The 19,238-nt window shown below is 40.3% G+C and overlaps 1 protein-coding gene across 4 annotated transcripts in view; it reads left to right on the forward strand.

Annotated features, from left to right (window-relative positions):
* The window catches only part of WDPCP (WD repeat containing planar cell polarity effector), a 147,873-nt gene that overhangs the window by 108,756 nt on the left and 19,879 nt on the right, over positions 1 to 19,238 (forward strand). For 3 of the 4 annotated variants that reach the window (XM_072035330.1, XM_072035329.1, XM_027453429.3), the window contains one exon: positions 1,180 to 1,282. In XM_072035330.1, coding sequence (XP_071891431.1) covers positions 1,180 to 1,282 — 103 coding nt within the window. Of the gene's footprint in view, positions 1 to 1,179; positions 1,283 to 11,012; positions 12,698 to 19,238 lie in introns of those variants that run through there. The other variant, XM_072035331.1, reaches the window with a different exon arrangement.

Genomic DNA, 19,238 nt, shown 5'->3' on the forward strand with positions numbered 1-19,238 from the left:
GGTATGTAGGGGTCAATGTTTCCAGCAAGTACTTCTTTTCCCTTTAAATTCCTGCATGTGGATAGTGTGCAGAACAATGGCCAGGAATAACTTAAATCTTTGGATACTGATTGCGATCTTCAACGAAGAATTGGGGTGAAAAAAAAAAAAAAACCAACTTTGTCAGATGTTCTTGGCTGTCCTTCTTACTTCATCTATCCCAGTTCATGCACAGAACAGTCTGTGGCTGTGATGCCGAAGGAGAAGGGGCTTAATTATGTCTTCATTAATGAGATGAATGGACGAAACTTTTTACTTCGCATTTCAAAGGACCAGAACCCAAGGGCAGTGAGATTGTAATTTATCAGCAGGAAAATATTCTCCTGCAAATTGTACTGCATGTAATACAGGTGATTTTTACCTGAAAGGTTAACGCACAATAAAAAGACTTGCAGTTCAGCATGTAATGATAAACCCTGCTGTAGCCCTCTGATTTTTATCCCTAGATTAAGGATTAGATCCAGAGTATTGGCAACTATTCATGCTAGACAACAACATTTTTGGAAAGCCCCTTGTGTATTTGTGGTCAGGAGACCCGAGAGTGACTCAGGAATCATGTCACCTGTGTCGAGGTTAAAACCTTTGAGAAAGCATCGTTGTTCGTGTTATGTTCAATATCAGCACAAGGACAACCACGTCTTACTCAGAGGACACTAAGTGTATCGTGACAACCTCCGAACAAAAATTAGTCCTCAAATAGCTTTACTGAAAAACTCATGTACTAGGGGGAACCATTAAAACTTAACCTGGGGGTTGTGAGTCGGAAGAGTTCCAATATTTTAGTTTTGGCTACTGAGACCCTCCTTCTAGCAACCCTCTTTTAATTCTTGTTGTGCCAACCAAAATTTCCTTTAAAGCATACAGATTGGTTTCATTCATATGCTGAGTCAACAGCTTCACTTTTATTGGGGCATGATTCGTCAGTGCTTTATTCATTGTTAACGAGAAATGCTGTATTAACAGCACAAGTAAGATAATAAATGTGCATTGGGAGAGAATTAAAACGTAATGCTAGGTTCATCGGTTCCATCTGTGTTTGTGATCTAAATAATAAAAGAACCTCTTTCTTTCAAATTCTCTTTTGTTACACCTATGAGATTCATTTTAGATTAATCTTTTATTTTTCTTTTATTTCCAAAGGACATCCATTACCTTGCACTAGATAAGGGTGAATTGGCACTAGCTGAAGTGGCAAAGAAAAAGGCTAATGACATTGATGCAGAATCAATAACTACTGGAATTGGTAAGAATTAATGGCGTTTAAAAAGCCCTTTTTGTTTCAATCAATACTTGTCCTGTACAACGCTGTGTTATATTTGTTGGGGGTTATTGGTTCGATTGTATTGTTTTCTTTGAAAGCGACACGGTATTTTTGTTCGTAACTGAAGAGGGAAGCTTATAAAAATGACAGCCTTGCCTTTCAGTAACCACGTGAGGATTGTGTCAATGCAAGAGCTACAGAAAAAAAAAAAGATTAGCATACTATGTCTCTTTATAAAAGTTCAGGCTGTACAAACTGAACTCAGATTCCCCTCAGGTAAGGAACTGAACTGGAAAATCTTTGTTCATGCTGATGTTAAAGGCCAGGTATGGCAATCTCATTCACCTATTTGCTCATATATACAGTCCCAGTAACTGGAGTAACATCGTGATTACATTGGAAGCATTTGGAGGAAACTTTTACTGATGTAAATAACATAAGCTCAGACCCTGGCTTTAAAGTAACTGCTTTGCACTCAGTGGGATTCTTGCAGTTCCATAAGGTGTTTTGATGCAAAAATTGTGGGATTAGACTAACAGCTCAAACACAAACAACTTTTCAGCCAGGGGAACTTGCAACTCATTCATTTTCTCCTTGTGTTTCCTTTGAATTTTCATGAAGAGATGTGTACAAATATGTAGATTGTTCTGATTATTCAGGCCTGTAACACAAACCAAGCAGCAAGTGTCTACAAGAGTCTAGAAAGCTGATGTCCTGCGGAGAGAAAGTAGACAGAGAGGAAAAAAAGAAAAAAAAAAAAAAGAACACAAAATGTTTGTATAAAATATGCACGGTGCTGTTTTGCCTACCCTGATACATCTTTGAATATTAGAAAAAATCACTGGGTCCTTGCCTCACGCTAAGAAAGCAGAATATGACTGGAACTCAGAAGGAGTCAGAATAACTTCAAGATTTTGAATAACATAGGATTCTTTTAGGACCGAAAAATTAGACCTGTACATCCAAGAGTTCACCCAGAGCGTAAAATCAAATGCCATTCAAATATGTGGAAATGCAGAGATGTGGTATGTGAGTTTATGTGGCTGTTTCTGTATATGTAGATACAAATCCCTGACTTTCAAGGTTATGCAGTACGGTATCACCTCCTTCCCTCTCCAGCAGAACAGAAATCAAGCAGTGCCTGTCCTGAATGCTTTTCTTCAGATCTTTCATTTTCAAACCTATGTCTCTCCCAGCATTTTTTTGCACCACAGCTGTGCCTTTGAGCAAGCTCTTTGACCACTAGAATTGCCAAAAATGACATTTGTTTAGGTCATCTGTTACCAGGTGCTCTTTAAATTGTACAATTACATCTTCCTTGCTTTCTCTTCTCTTATTTGTAGAGAGCTGTCCTCTGCACCTAACATAACTAAGATACTGAAGAGTTGTCTCTGATTGTTATCTATTCTCTTAGCTTATTAGTCTTGAAAAATTGCCTTCATCCAGAAAAAATAAGCCTTAAGCAGTGTCTTCTTTAATTCCTTGCACACTATTACTAGATTTCTGAAGCTAGGCTATTTTCAAGTTTACTGAGAGCCTTGAACAATGTTACAGACACAAAGAGAGGGATAGGGAAGAAACCTGAGTTGATTCCAAGTGCGATAGTAGCCTATCTAGGTAATAGATGTGTTACTGCAGCTCTGTTACAAGGGTGCAGGCACACAGTCTTCCCCTCCTTCAGAGCAGTCCTACGGTTACCTTTGGAATGCCCCATAAGCATAAATTATTAAAGTCATTTTATATGATAAAGTCTTTAAAGCGTTCTCATTTGCTGAATAATTAACTATCAGGATGATTTAAAATACTTAGTAAATTCAATGCCCCTGGGACAAACTGTCAGTGAAATTCAGTCTATTAACAGTAATGAATTTGCATCCAATTCATTTTATATGAAAACAAACATAGGAGTCTCCCATGAGTTTGTTTCATTGCAGATCAGATCTCACCTTAAACACTTGAAAATCTCAGCCACGGGTTTTGCTTTATTACACTTTACTCCAAGGTCCTTTCTTTTTGATTGATTGATTTATTTTTTTTATTTTCATAAACTGTTGTTAGAAAAAAAAGGGTCACAGAGTGTGGATTTTTTGACCACAATGAAAACAAAAGAGAACTAACAAGTGCTTTAAATGTAAATTACTGCATTTAACTAACATTTTGAGAAAGGGAACAAAAATCATGCCAGTGCCAGAAGCTTTAAAATACACTTTCCAACAAGTCTTTGTCCCCTAACCATCTCCTAAGCCAAGTCCTCATCATCTAGCCCTTGCTTTCTTTCAGTCAAATCACCAATGGTCACATTTCCTAGAACAACCTCAAAACTCCTTGAATGCACACTTCAGGCTCCTACAAGAAGGCAGCAACCTAAGCAAATGAGACTACAAGGTGCAATCAGTACTGCTGGGACTCAGTTATAGTGAACACTGCCTTAAGGAATATCTGGTCTCTATGTCCTAAACCGTACAAATGTGAACCTACATCCACATCTGGTGATATTTCCTAAGCTAGCCCATCCCCAAAACTCAACTCACTTCTACTTGAAAATAACATGAGTCAGTGCTCCTGGCCAATTCCCAAGCTGCTGAGAGTGCTCCATCTTGCCTCAGATATATTTAATTTGTCAGAATATTTCTGCGTACAGGGCTTACTTCAAACATAATATATTTTGAACTCAGACTTTTGGAAAAGTTTCAAATTCCTCCAAATAATGTCGAACGGCAATATAATTTCAACTTAAATTTATAGATGTCATCCAGAGTTCTGTAATCACTGGTGGATTCCTCACATATATTAAATCAAGATTTGTGTCAAGATATAGCTAAGAATAGATTTATTATTTCAAAATTTTCTGAATTTTAGCTCTTCTCAGTTCCACACCTGATCATGGTTTGCTATACACCGTTTCCAAGAAGGCACCATCAAAGTGAATAACAACTGTGTCCATTGGTAAAAACTACTGCAGACCTTCAGAGCATAGTAGGTTTTTTTTGAGAATATTGCTGAGCAAGATGAAGTGTCAAGTGAGCTTGCTGCTATTCCCTGCCTATGTTTTTGGCAGAATCAGATATTTTGTTCAACTGATTAAAATCTGCTAAAGAAAATTATTCTCATACGATTTTATGTTTGACAGCCTGTGAAAATGTGTCTTGAGGCATGGGAAGATTGGGGTAATGGTATCGTACATCTCTGAGAATACAAAAGCAATCTCCTCTTTGCCCACTCCCATTTGATCGGCAGACCAGTGGCCACACTTGTCGTTACCTCTGCCAAAGCTTTCCCGTTGAATTATTTCTGTAGTAGACCTACAAGTTCCCTAATGAGGTCAGGGAGTTCTCATTTAGCCTTGCCTAAGCTCTATTCCATGCACCTCATTTCACTGTATTAAAACAGAGAGGACTTTCTGCCATATTGACAATATTTGCGGGCTTACTAATGAATTCTGGACATGGGTGTAGCCTTGCATGTTTGCTCCAGCAGTAACCGCATATAATGTTGTCCATGTTAGCAGAGCGCATCGTCTCGGTGCTGTAAGCTGTAGGTTGCTAATGTAAAACTGGAGTTGCAAAGAACTGACATGGCACTGCCTGCTAAGAAATGCCAAAACTAATAATGATCAGGGAGGTGAAGAACTCAGCCTTTCAGACATCATTGCTCAATGAATATCCAATGAAGAGCATATGTAGTCTGTGTCAGAAAGTTTCCCAAGGCCAACTTCCAACAAATTACATTAGGGCCTAGCAAGATGATTTTAACCTTCAAATCAATAGCTTTTACCCAAAAGGGATTCATGTTGCGACAAGACAGATAACTGCTGCATAGTTCAAAAGCAAATTGGGAAGCCCTGTATTTCTACTTAGAATTAAATTCAGAATATTAGTAGCACTAATGTTTAGGCAACATTTCTAACAGAGGTATCGTAATAAAAACACTGATGTTGAGATAATAGCATTGTTCTGAAAGGCTAGATGAGACTGACTAACATTTTGGTGGTTCTGTAATGTCTCGTGTAAGTGCTTGAGGTTTTTCCACTTAAAATTGAATTTTAAAATGCTTCTGGAAATATTCCGTAATACTTGCAAGTGAGATAGGGCATCTTATCAGTTCTCACAAAGACTGAGGTCTAATTTCCCACACAGTACATAAAACGACGTTCAAAATATAGGGGCCCTAAAGGTTTTACCTTACTGGCAAGGAATGTCACTAGGTTGAACCTTAAGTGGAGAATGTTCATTTCTTCTCAGTCCTCTGACAGTATTCTACACTGAATGGCTTACACGTTCTTTCTGATTGTTCGTAATTACACGTGCCACAGCATTTCGTCTTCTCACACAGTATGTCTGAAACACCAGTCTGGTCTCAAATACGTTCTGCTACCTCCAAAGTGCTTGTGTTTTACTCATGTCTTCACCTAATCCCAGTAGTCCACCTGAACCCACTTGCATTTCAAAACAACGTTTAGAATTGTCCCCGTTTTTGTAACCCTCCCTGTCCCTGCATTAGCCTAGTTGATAACAGTTGTTCTTCTTCTGATCCATAATGACTCCTTTATTCTACCAAGCAACAGAGTTCTTCCTTACCCTCATAGACCCTTTCTGACACTGATGACAAAACCGTCTTCATTTCCTACTCTCCCTTGACACACACTTGCTATCAAATTTCAAGTAAACTAAGAACCCTAGCCTCTTATTTCATGGCATGGTTTTTATTTCACTGCATAATATTTTTATAATGTGTTTAAAAGGTATTATCCAGTATATAGATGAAATGTGATCTGGGAAGACTTGGGGGATACCTGTTGATGCTACAGTTTTCTGGAGCTCTGCTCTCTTCAGTTTCAGCATTAGATCTCCTGCTTATTTATTTAGATTTTCAGGTGAAGTTGGTCAAAACCTTTGCTTTTAGTTTTCTAGTAATATGACTTTTTCTGCAGAGAGACAGAAAAATGTTTTTAATGAAACGTTTCTTTTACATGTAATCAGCAATAAATCTATGGCAAGAAATGAGTTTCACCACAAGCACTTTTTGAATTTTATACCACAGAAAATGAGAGTCTTTGAAGATCCATAGTAATTTTAAATGATTAAACTGTGTTCATGTGTACTTTCTCCTGCATGTATCAAAGCACACACAGCACTTGATAGAGAACCCACTCAAAACCCACTAAAAGAAGGTTTCCATCATCTTCAGTAGGCTTTGAATGGGGATTTTAGCAAGTAACAAACTTGGGTATAGACCAGAACTTCTGTCCTCTGAAAAAAAAATAAACAACAAACGACAAAGAGTGTGGTCTGGAAGGATGTTCTACTTGATGTAGAAACTATTCGTGTCTCCTGGTTTCAAGAGGAGCTAGCTGGTGGCACCCAGTACTCACAGCACACAAGCCTGTTGCAGTGGTGGTTCTGAACTCAGAGCTTGACACACCAGCTTCACTGGGGGGGCTGACAATGCATTCCTGTATATCTAAGTGGATCTGCTGAATCTTCTTTGTTTTCTTTTTGTTAGCTATATATTTTTTTTTAATTTTCAAACTACTAGTGAGGCTTTTAATATATTGAGAGGCACTGATTGTTCCCCGCCTTGTGTTCTTTTCGAGAAGTAGAGTTGTTTGTTTTACATAAGGTCTATAGTAATGCCAAACTATTTTTGGCTCCACCTCATCTCACCCCTTTGCTTGCTTGTGTCATGATGTCAGTTTTGATCTATACCTTCCCATTGCTAGACAGCTTTGCCTAAAGACATAATCCTCAGCCCCTAATAATTATAAGTACATCAAAGGCTAGCTGGTTTGCTTAGCTGCAGAGGTCTACACAAAGATCTGTGTATCTTCACTTGAAAGAGATTTATGGTTTTATGTCAAGCTTTAGAATAATCGTAGCATTCCTTTTTTTTTTCCCTCCTTTATCATGACATATCCATGCCCACTGTAGAACCTGATTTAAAACACACCATTCTATGTCTGAAATGAAGACAATATTCTCCTTAGTATTTTAATTTTAACGATTCCCATATTTGTAATATCTGTCAACGGTAAAATTATGCCCCATTTAACATGAAAAAAATCTTTCTAAGGCCTCATAGATTAACAAGATTTTGCCTTCATTTTAAATGATGTGTTGAGTAGAAAAAAATAATAATAATAAAAAATCAGTAACTGAAAGAGACAGTTTTAGGGCATTAATTTTTTTGTTTATAGCCACATCCTGTGATTCTTTTATAAACAAAAAATTACACTATTTCCAAATTCTAGAAATTGAAAGGAGTTGTCTGTGTCTGATCTGTATTTGTTGTACTTACAATTAGGTTATTGCAAGGTACGTCTCTCATCACAGATCGTTTCTAGCTCATCCCTCCAGCAAAGTTGGTGCACATAAACAACAGAGAGTAGATGACACTAATTACCAAGTAAAGAACTTATTTTCCATGGCAACCTATCAAGAAGTAACTTACAAAAGTGAAAACAATTCACAGAGATATTCCTTGAGTGAGGATGTTACATGACAAAGAATGGTTCAACGTAAAAGATCTTGAAGGGATGCCCACGGCATGGCATTGCAGTAAAGACAAGTGAATACTCAAGCAGTAATTTATTGTACAGCTAGGAATTTAAATAGTATGTTTCCTTAGTTATCTACTTCAAAATAAACATAGAGATAGATTGTATGTATAGAGATGCATTACAAGTAAAAAGTCTAAAGTCATTAGAAGATACATTTTTTAAAAAAACAAGCGTAGCATTAATGCTTATATCCAGCCAAAATTTCTGTATGGATAGCTACATTTTGCCTACCAGGGTTACACTCTTTGCCATTCCAGTCAGAATTCAATGTTTCTTACTTCCCAACTCTGACACTAAGGAGTGTTGCCCTCTACTCAACAAACAACACACTCCATGAAGCTCTGTCTGTGTGCATGACCATATACATGAAAATAAAATAAATAAAAAAAAGAAACTTTCTGTTCTGTAAGTTCTGCAGGCACTAGTCATCACCCTCACAAGAGTGAGCAGCTGGAGAAATTTGTATGTGCCACTCCCCAAAATATAATCCTCAATAAACTAGGATTATCAACCAGTTTAGGAAGTGATTTTGAAAACTTTGAAGTGAAATGTGATGCATGGGGGGGATCATTTTATTAATGCTATTTATTTTCCTGCTGCTTTCTTAACATTAGCTAAATGCCAAATATTTGGGCATCAGCTATTATGATGAGTTGTTCAGACAAGCTGTAGAATACCAAAAGTAGAATTAGGCTACTTATTTATGGTAACCACATTTGAAAAGGCTCAAGCTTTGGAAAAGCATGTAGAAATTATGTCAGGATATGGTTAAAACAGATGACTGCTGGCAAACATTTCTACATCTCAGTAACTTTTGTCACACATGAGGAAAGCCTTTTACAGGATCGAACCCCTATTTTTTCTTGCTAGCTACGAAGAACGGAAAAAGGACATTTGGGGTATTAGGAATTTGAGTTCTCAGTGCTGACTCCATATACTGAAGTCAATTTAAATAAAAAGCACGGGTAGTTAAAGTAACTGTTGAAACAAGCTATCAAAGAAATTGGTGCATGGAAGGTGTCTTTGCATGGAGACTAAATGAATACCTTTCTGGGAAATAGGTTTTAACCAAATACAATTTATGCATTAGTCAAACACAAGTTTTTCTGGCTCAGTGTAGGATACCTAGATGAAATTTAATGACCTGTAATTCACCGTAGGTCAAACTAGATGATTTACACTGTATCATTATAGTATAATATTCATATGTTTTGGATTCCTGTCTTGCCTACAGCTCTGTGAAAAAGCCCCTGGTAAATCTCCCATTAGCTTCAAAAGGCCCACATGTAGGCTGAAAGACTGCAGTTAAAAGCCACATAATGTATATTCACACATCTCATAGTATGCACGTGTGTGTGTACATAAGTGGGTGTTATATTTACACATATGCAGCCAAAATGTGTCCAGTCATAAAAATAGCTCCAAATCTGAACACAAACGCTAGATTGATTAATACGTATTTATATCTTGCTTCATGACATCAGCAGCTGCAGAATCCTCTGCTGCTTTTTTTTTTTTTTTTTTTGGAAAGAAGAAGAAATGATCACAGCTGGAGGTGCTTTCATAATTGCTGTAGCTGGCTGAGAGCAGAGTATCTGTATATTCACGGTGTGTCAGAGGCATGTTTGTCTCACACACCCTAGAGCCATCCTCGAGCCTCTGGTTTTCCAACAGGGAACTTGCCGGTTGCATTTCCACGCACCGAAAAGAGTTGGCAAACACATATTTGCATGGCAGTTGGTATGTGTTTTGTCCTGTTTGTTCTGTGTAACGTAATGTGATGTGACAGGCTGCAATTCATCACATCGGTGGCATGACAGCGGAGGAATTGGAAAAGAGGCATAATGGTGGGCTGATGCAAGGTGTCAACTTGACATTAGGCTTTGATATCTCAACATTAAGTCTTTTTATAATGGTCTACCAAATAATTATCAGCAAACATTCCCCATGCAGGTGAGTTTAAGAAGCAGAGATCAGATATAGTGTAGTTAAACACCAGAAGAGGGATGCAGATATGCTTTTGGAAATACCAACTCTTGTAAATATGAGACACTTTGTACATCTGTTTTCCAGTCAAACAAACAAACAAAAACATTGAAGGACTCCTTATTTATTACATCCTCTTTCACTACGTTCCCAGCCACACCACAGGCTCTTTCTTACATGGGGATGCTGTGGAACTGCCGATGGCAAAATCAGAGGTTGGAGCTGTTTTCCTCCACAGACTCCTGCACCAGAAACTGCTTAACAGCTCATCCCCAAAACACTGCTGCATCAAAAGCGAGATCTCAGCTCTTGTTGAATGCTTTCCACCCATCAAAACCAAGCGACCTGATAAAAGCCTGTCTTGGGGCTGCTGGCATTCTGCTCTGGTTATCGCTGTTGAAAGCTATAAATAAAATGCTCAGCTGGGTCCAAGGGTAAGCTTTGCACCCATCACTGTTGTCCATCTTGCACTTTCTAAAGCACCAAACTTGCCCAGAAGAAGAAACAAAATAGGTTGTTAGAGAAAAAAAACATTGATGGAAAACTGATGAACAGTGCTTAATACAAAGCAGTCAGTACATTTAGAATAAGTGACATTTTTTCCCCTCAAATTCCTCACCAAATGTATTTATTTTCAGCTATTTGAAATATATTTTCCTCAACTATTCTTCTTGTTGGTTAGTCTGCACTGAAACTTCTTCAGATCTCAGTGCAATGAGACTGCTGCAGCTCCTGAACTCATGCATGCGTAATATCCACCCTTCAATAACATTCTTCACAGCATTCGTGGCACCAAAAGGTCCTGAATTGTGCTGGATTTCAAACTGTAAAATTTAGTCTCAAAAACAGATCGTGAGGCAACGTCGGTTATCTCTGCATTATTGGTGTGATGAAATGGCAAAATATTATAATAAGATGAAAAGATATCGTTAATAATAGCTTAAGCATGTATGGTGATCATTATAATTAGTTATTTACTGCAGGTACACAGCCAGTGTCCCACCTTTCCATCTTTATGATTAACCAAAGATGCAACAGCCACTTGATTTCTGCCTCCTGCCCTCCCAGCCCAGAGCCAGGCTGCAGAGACCACCTCCCTGGGGCACTCAGGCTCCTTGTGTCCTTGCTTCTTGTCCATTTTAAACTGCTGCCTTCTCCTTTTTGCTCGAGGTATCCTGCCTTCTGCTACATCGTACTGTGGTTATTCACGTGCCTCTGCATTGGGTGAAGAGCAGATTTTGGGGCCATCCCAAGACCTTGCAGAAAGACCTCATGATTTCCCCTCACACCACCTGGAAGCGTTGCTGCTCACGCACCACCAGGAGCCTGACAAGTGCTCACCCTCTGCCTGTGCCATGTGAGAGGAAGGGTTTGGGACCCGTTCTAAACTTCTCTTGAATGAACTTCCAGTTCATTGCTAAATAAACAGAGTTTTAATAGGAAATAAACAGAGTTTTAATAGGAAAGCATGCTCAAAGCAAGCTCTGGAATAAACAGAATTTTAATAGGAAAGCATTCCTGAAAAACTCCCATTTCCCTCCAAAACTCCTGGAAGAAGGATGAGCTTTATTATTATTATCAGCTACACTGCCTCAGCTCATCCCCTTGTGTGAGAGCCTTGCTGCTCACACGTTGGGGTCAGCGATGGGATGAAGGTAGTCCTTTATGGCCACCAGCAACTTTCGGGGTGACTTTGGCCGGCTCATCTTAGCCTTTGGTGCTCTTGATTCCCTTTGGGGACTCCATGAGCCCTGTGTGATGTGTGCTTACGGGTGCACCCCATCCTTCCTGCAGCGTCCCGCATGGCCCCTCACTCTTTATCCTGCAAATTCAGCACCGCGTCCCCTGGCTTTTCTCCTCCAGCATCTTCTTTCCAGCAGTGCCCTCCCAGGGGTTAACCGCACAGCCAGGGGAAGTCCATTTTCTGAGCTCACTTATTTTCTATAAATTGAAGGATTTTTTTTTTTTTTTTAAGCAGAGCGTAGAACACGCCCCTGGGAAATGAACCATAACACCCTAGTTCCTAGCTGCCATTAGGTGTCAGTGTGACAACAACCATGATGCACAAAGGCTGTTGCAGGGCGCAGGCACGCCACCCCATCCGAAACTTCTGCTAAAATCAGGGAAAACACAACATGCAACCGAGAGGAAGGGGAAGGGAGGAGAAAGCCAGAAACATTTTATTTCAGGTTTTCCCACCATCTGATTGAAGTTTTTTACAAACAGATAAGCCTGTTTGCATTTCATCCAGTGTGTCTCGGGCTCCCGGTGCTGCAGTTGTCAGAGAGGTGTAATATTTACAAAACCAGGAGAGCTTCTGCACACACTGACCCGACACCCCATTTTGGGGCAAAAGAGACAGTCAATGCTATTAGTAATTTGCAATCTGTAGGAGGTCGGTGGCTTTGCTGTTAATTATTCCTGTAAGTGATGTGTGCCAGTGTTGATGGTTATAGGTGGGTCCTGCACAAGTTGGATAAAATACTGTATTAGAAAAATAACTAGGAGTTCCATTCCTTCAGAAGAAAAGAATATAAATAAATAAAAATAAAACAACTTTTTGCACATTAAATAATACATTATTTCAGTGTATCGGTGGTATGCTTAATAAGTAGTAAAAACATGATATATATTGGGGAAATTGCAATCATTTGTAAACCAAGTTTCAAGCACTTTCTAAAATGAGATGAGAAAGGGAGCAAACGATTTTTGTTTACATGGGAGTTTTGGAAGTTAGTACAGTAAAAAAAATATCTTTTCAGAAGATAATTAATTTCAAAAATATTCTCCAGCTGCCTCTAGTGTTGAGAATGCCTCAGGTACTTGTAGGATGACATTTTTCCCCCTAACTTTTGGAACTGGAGACGTCTCCACCATTGGCTTGGATCAGATTTAGGTCAGGCTAAATCAGCTTGGCCTTCCCATGGATCAGGGAATCTGTTGTGCAAGAAAATCCTTTGGATGCAGCTTCGTCTTGCTCTTTCCTCCTTTGAGATAGAAGAGATTGTGAGCATCGCTCGAGTTTGTTTGTTTATTTGTTTGCTTTGGTAGATTAAATCTTGAGCAGCACCATGCTGCTGTGATAAACATCTGAGTTTTTCTTTTAGCTACTTGCAGTTCTCCAAAAACTGCACAACACAGGAGTGGTTAGCGCTGAGCGTCTTCTGCACAGCACGGCATAATCCCGGCCAGAGCAGCGTCTTGGGGTTACCATCTTTCTTACATTTCCCTGAGTGGCATATCTGTGGTTCTCTGCACACGGGCAAAGACTTTCCAAATGCTGTACCCCTGCCCCGCTTCGAGTTGGGGATGGGGAACAGAGAGCCTCATATGCCAATCTGCCCTCGTCCTTCTAATAGATAATTACAGGCTTTAGAAGATGCCAGGTTAAATGGCTCCGGCCACCTGCCAATACAAAATTGTGAAGTAATCCTGGGCCATTTTCATAGTAAAAGTTGCCACGATGATGATCTCCCACTCCTTATGCTATGCAGCTTGCCTAGAAAGCCATCTCCTGGACTCCAGTTTATCTGCACCTTCTCTCTCTTTCCCTTTTTACTATCTTAAATGGTAAAAGTTGGTCTTAATGGTCTTAAAAGTTATTCAAACTTCCTTTATATCACCTGCCGTCTAAAACAGCCTGAAATTGTCCCACAAAACGTGGGGTGGGAGGAAGAGTTTCCACCCTACAACGGGCCGAGGCAGAGGAAGCAGAATCAGGCTGTAAGGAAGGACTGCGAGGATATAGCCAGAGCCTGGCGGATAGCAAACACCTCTGGGTGATGCATGTCTGCGTGAGAAGGGCTGGTGGTGGCATGTAAGGAAAGGAAAAGCTCGCTACGGTAATGCAGGAATGTGGAAAGATGCTTTGTAAGGGCAAACTTTCCCTATTGAACCTTAATTGCTTTCCGTGGATACAAAACGCACTTTAAGTGATGAAAGGAGTGGCTGACAAGCAACGCTGTATTCAACAGGTATCAGAGAATGTGTTCTAGGTTAATTGCCTTCTCATTAAAAAAAAAATAATTATTTTATTTCTCTAACAAGGTGAGCATCTGTCTGAGACACAATCTTATCTCCAAGCTCCTGTTGTGCACTTCAGTGAGAAGAGGAGCAAGACAGGGAATGAAACAGGGCTGGGGAGAACCTGTAGGGGCCACGGGGATTTTTTTCTCAGTGTTTTTTTTTTTTTTTTTTTTTCTCAGCACCAGGCATGGGCTCTTTGCTTCTCTTCCCATCCACCTTCCTCCCGGTTGCCTTCAGAAGCAGGAGCAAGGCCAGGAGCTGCCCACAGCTCCCTCCGGGGCTCTGAGCTTCCCAGCCGCTGCTCCTGCTGACGGAGTTTATTTAAATAGGCAGGGAGAGAGCAGCCGTGTTTGCAGAAGGCAGTGCGTCGTGTAAACTACCTCCGTGAGTTTTTTGGTTTATTTTAAACAAAACACAAACCACCCTGGTATTTATGCCAGCCTGTAATTGAGGGACACCAGGCGGAGGAAGATCTTCCCAGGGAGTGGAAGGAAGAGGCTGGGAATGAAAACCTGCTCTCTCTCCAAGGATGTATTTCCCCATCCAAAGGCTGTACAAAGCACTGCGTGCCCTATTTCCAAAGCTTGGCGTTTTCCTTCTAAACGATTCCCTTTTCTAACAGCGAGGCTCGGGAAGGAAAACGTCCACTCGTTAGTGTGGGATTTCAGATGCCGATACGGTCACCTTGGCTTTTAAGGCCTTTGGGCACCCAAACCAGGGAATGTGCTGGTGGTTATCAGCAAGCCCGTGCAGCGAAGCCCTGTGCAGGTGAGTGACAGCCCATAAATGCCTATCAGGGAGGACCTGCCCTTATATCTGCTTCAGTGGCTTGATTAGCCACACCTTTCTCGTAAATTGTCAAGTGTCAATCAGGGTGCTCCAGAGATGGTTAAAACAAGGCGTGCTCTAATACCCCAACTTCTTTTATGTCCCAGTGCCTTAAGGTGCTTTTAGAAAATGCATCCAAGTTTTATCTCATATTGTAGGATTTAGCCAGGAGACACAGAACAGAGCACCGTATAAGTGTCATTAAGAGCTGAGCAACAGGATGTCAGCGTGTATATTATGCACGTATATATATATATATATATATATATATATATATATCTGCATGTGTGTGCAAACACACAACCTGCATATGTGCACATCACAATACATTTTTGTACCAGATAGGTTTAAAATAACACGTTAGTGCCAAATGCATAGCAAGTTTTGTATACGTTGCACCAGTGCTGCTAATTTTCTATGCCCAAACACACAGACCCATAAAAACTTGGCCTTTGTTTTATGGAAACTTATCCAAGAAATTCAAAGCCTGATATCCTTATTCTTAAGGCACAAGAAGTTTTATAGAAAGTCATCATTTTTGAATGGACTGAAAAAACATGTAAGCACTTTTAATTTTGGTACATGGTACATGGCATTATGCATGTTGATATTGGAGTAAGTTTAGTCTATACAGCCTTCCAGCATAAATGACTTTTTTTTTTTCCATGAGACCCACTGCCTATGAGTACATTTGTCTGCCAGAAGCCAGAAAGCACTACTGATTAATTATTGTTTTGTTTATAGATGGTATTCCCATTTTTTTTTCCTGTTACTTTTGTTAGGCAACTAACTGGTCCCAACTTTTTCTTCATTAAAAGAAAAACTCCTTTTAATAAGTGTGGGCTTTGCACTTCCAAACTTCAATGGCATAGAATTTTTCACTTGATCAGAAAGCTGATTTAATTTGCTGCTAGATTAAATGTTAAAGGTTTCAGTCTTATGACCATGAATTCTCAAATTAAATTCGGTGCATTGCTTAAATTTCTAGCTGCAGTGCATTTAGCCTAATTGCTTTGGTAAGTTGGATGCTTAGTAACTACCACTCTTCTGAATTTTAGTCTTTAAAGGAGAGCAGTGAAATAAGCCTGAGGGGCACAGGTGGGCTAGCCTGCTCTTTGGGACTCGACTGTGGGGTCTTTGGATATCTCTTCCAGTCTGACCACATCCTCAGACCATGTCTGATGAGGCTGTTCTGCTGACAAGGGAGAGAATTTAAACACCTGTAGGTTTTAGCTATTTAAACCCAAATCAGTTTTGAAGCAACAAGAAAGGCTGAGCAAAATGGTTCAGATTTCAGTCAGTTGTCAGCTAAATGTGTGCACTGGGCCTTCAACTATTTGGCCAGACACATCTTGATTGCTTAGCTTTTGTTTTCGCCCTCGGAAAGTCAGCTGGATAATACCCCCTAGCCAAAGTCTATTCTGTGATGCTATAAGCGGGCAGGGCTGGGGGGAAGTGGAAGAATTCACCAAAAAAAAAAAAAGACAGAATTATCCTGATTTTTGTCAGCCAAGATATTGGCTCTCATTTGCACTTTCCTTATGATATTAATTATAAAAATAGTCAGGTCTTGAGTTTATCCCCACTGATGCAAACATTACGGTGGGCTCTTAGCAGTCACAGTGCAGACACAGGGGTGATGGAAGTGGCAGAGGAAACCTCCCCCGGCTGCACCACGGGGGCAAGCCCCAAGTATCTAGCTTTTTCCTCTTTGTTTATGGCATTTTTAAGGCTTTTAGTTCTCACGCAACGTATATGTCATTACATGGCTGATGCCTCTTTGCACACATTGTTGTGATGGCCTGTGGCAACCTGAATTAATTGTTTCAGTAGTTGGTGGTGGTTACTAGCAGTAATTATTATAATTTGCATTTATAAAAACACCTTTCATCTAAGGATCTCAAAATGCTTTTGCGCACATTTAATTAAGCTTCACAACATCCTGTGAGGTAAGTGTCAAGAGTGTTGTTATATCCATTTTTACGCAGGATTCTCCAAGAAAACAAGGTCAGTCCCTAACGCGACTGGTATTTGGTTCACATCACACTTGCACAGGACGGAGCAACTAGCACAGCTGCAGGAATTAGGGGTGCCGATCTAGGTCACTTTGCATCTCCCACATAGCTCTCGCTGCCGCCACGCTGAGCCACCACGTATGCAGTCAGAGCAGCCTCAGCCCAGATTTCCAGGCTGAGAGGGCCCCTTGCTTCCCACGAGCACGCCAGCCGCAGAAAAGTCTTGGGAAGCAAAACAGACCGGCGTGTGTTGCACAAGGCAACAAACCATGCTGCAAAGATCTCTTCCCTTGATCATTTTCTACATTAATATTTAAGCCCCTCTTTGCAACCTGCAAGACGTTGTTGACACCACAGCCAAAGCCAAGAAATGAGGTGCAAGCAACGTGAAGTCATCCTTGAGGAGTCACTCGCTTGTCCTAGAAGGGGTTGCATGCTCTTCATCTCCAGCCTTAGATCAAACCTGAAGGGAAGTCAGCACTTCGGAGATCAGCTGAGTCCTAGACTACCACTTGACCATGGTATTCAAAGGTGAGGACCAACTCAAGCAGGAGACAGCTTTGAAAAGCCCATTTCTTCTTCAACAATTTGCCAGTGTTGTTTGAATTGGAGCTGGCTTCCTGCAAGCTCTGTTGATCACTGTATTAGCCCTGAGGAAGATAGGTCTATGTAAGTGCTTGCAAATTGAGCAAGAAGTCCAGGGCCTCACGAGTTCTTCACCATCCCCATCATTTTATGAGGCCTTGTTTACATATGGCAATGGCCAGATTAGCTGTTTTGAAAGAACTTCGCCTGTGGATGCACTTATTCCAAAATAAAAGCCACTTTGCTCTTCTAAATTAAGTGGACTTACGGGTAGGGAATGATTATTCTGAATAACACGAGAAAGAAAATAATTTCTTTCCACAATGGATCGTTCAGCCAGCATATTCTGAAGCCTGGCTCATGCCTCACGCTGCTGCTTTTTAAGGCAGTGGCACAGTCACAGATTCGTCAGCAACCAATTTTGGTTTCAGCTTGTCCTTTTTCCAAAGAGGGAGTGGCGATGCCAGGTGAGAGGCAGGTTGTCTTTGCCAAAGGTGACAGAGCTCTCTGTCTTTACCTGACATTATTTCTGGTTTACCTGACAGCATGAAATAATGCCTGAAAATGTTCTTGCTTTTTATTAGCGCCAGAAAGCTCAACTGGTAGAGATTTCAGTGTGTCCCACGTGCACAGGAGATGCCAGTAGCAGCAGGGGCTTTGTCCTGGTTTCTCTGCAGGAGCACCCCAGAGATGTCCCAGGAAAGTTGTTCCTGCACCCCTGCTTAAGCATGCCAGGAGCATCTTCCCAGGGATGATGGTGTTGCTTATCCCCAAATCTTTCTGGTTCCCCTGAGTCAACGCACAGGATTTATTCTGTTCCTGTGTTTCTCTTGTTGAGGAGGAAACGCCTGGCAGCAAGAGGAGAAGGTCTGGCATAACAACGTATGTCATTTGATGTCATCTGGTGTCATCTACTTCACTCTTAGCAGAAGGGAAGGACAGGCATTGGGCTAAGTGTGCCTTTTTACTGAAGGTCTTCCTGTGATCCAAACTTGTTCATCTCTACTGCTGCATAGGAAGAAAAAAGAAAAAAGAAAAAAAGAAAAAAGAAAAAAGAAAAAGAAAAAGAAAAAGAAAAAGAAAAAGAAAAAGAAAAAGAAAAAGAAAAAGAAAAAGAAAAAGAAAAAGAAAAAGAAAAAGAAAAAGGAAAAGGAAAAGGAAAAGGAAAAGGAAAAGGAAAAGGAAAAAGAAAAAGAGAAGAGAAGAGAAGAGAAGAGAAGAGAAGAGAAGAGAAGAGAAGAGAAGAGAAGAGAAGAGAAGAGAAGAGAAGAGAAGAGAAGAGAAAAGAAAAGAAAAGAAAAGAAAAGAAAAGAAAAGAAAAGAAAAGAAAAAAGAAAAGAAAAGAAAAGAAAAGAAAAGAAAAGAAAAGAAAAGAAAAGAAAAGAAAAGAAAAGAAAAGAAAAGAAAAGAAAAGAAAAGAAAAGAAAAGAAAAGAAAGAAAAGAAGAAAAGAAAAATAGAAAAGAAAAAGATGAAAATGCAGGAGTGACCTGGGGCTTGCCAGAATGCAGTGCCATGGGAATCCCAGCACCAGGCCCACAGAGGGTCTTGTTGCTGCTACCAGAAAACTATGGCACTAAAAATCAGTACTTTGAGGATTTGTTTCTTTTTGGGGGGGAGTTAAAAAAATCTGCTCATCTCATATTGCAGAATCGAGTTGATGGGTGCTATATTATCCTCTCTGGACCTCAGTCGTTCCCAAATATTCAAGATGAACTCTGCCTGCCCAGGCACCAGAGTCAATGCCCTGGGGAATTTCTTCATATCTAAGGGATACGCAGGATGTGTACTCGCATGCCCTTGCTGCCTCTCAACACCAGCTGTACATGCAGTTTTGCTTTAGGAACCTGTACCTCCAGTATTGCAATATCTCTTTCAGTCTCTGTCATCAAGAGTTTAAATACAGTTCAGATCAGTGTTAGTGGCCCAGCTCCAGCGGAGGA

This window comes from Anas platyrhynchos, chromosome 3 (genome assembly GCF_047663525.1).
Source record: "Anas platyrhynchos isolate ZD024472 breed Pekin duck chromosome 3, IASCAAS_PekinDuck_T2T, whole genome shotgun sequence".
In the NCBI taxonomy this organism is placed as follows: domain Eukaryota; kingdom Metazoa; phylum Chordata; class Aves; order Anseriformes; family Anatidae; genus Anas; species Anas platyrhynchos.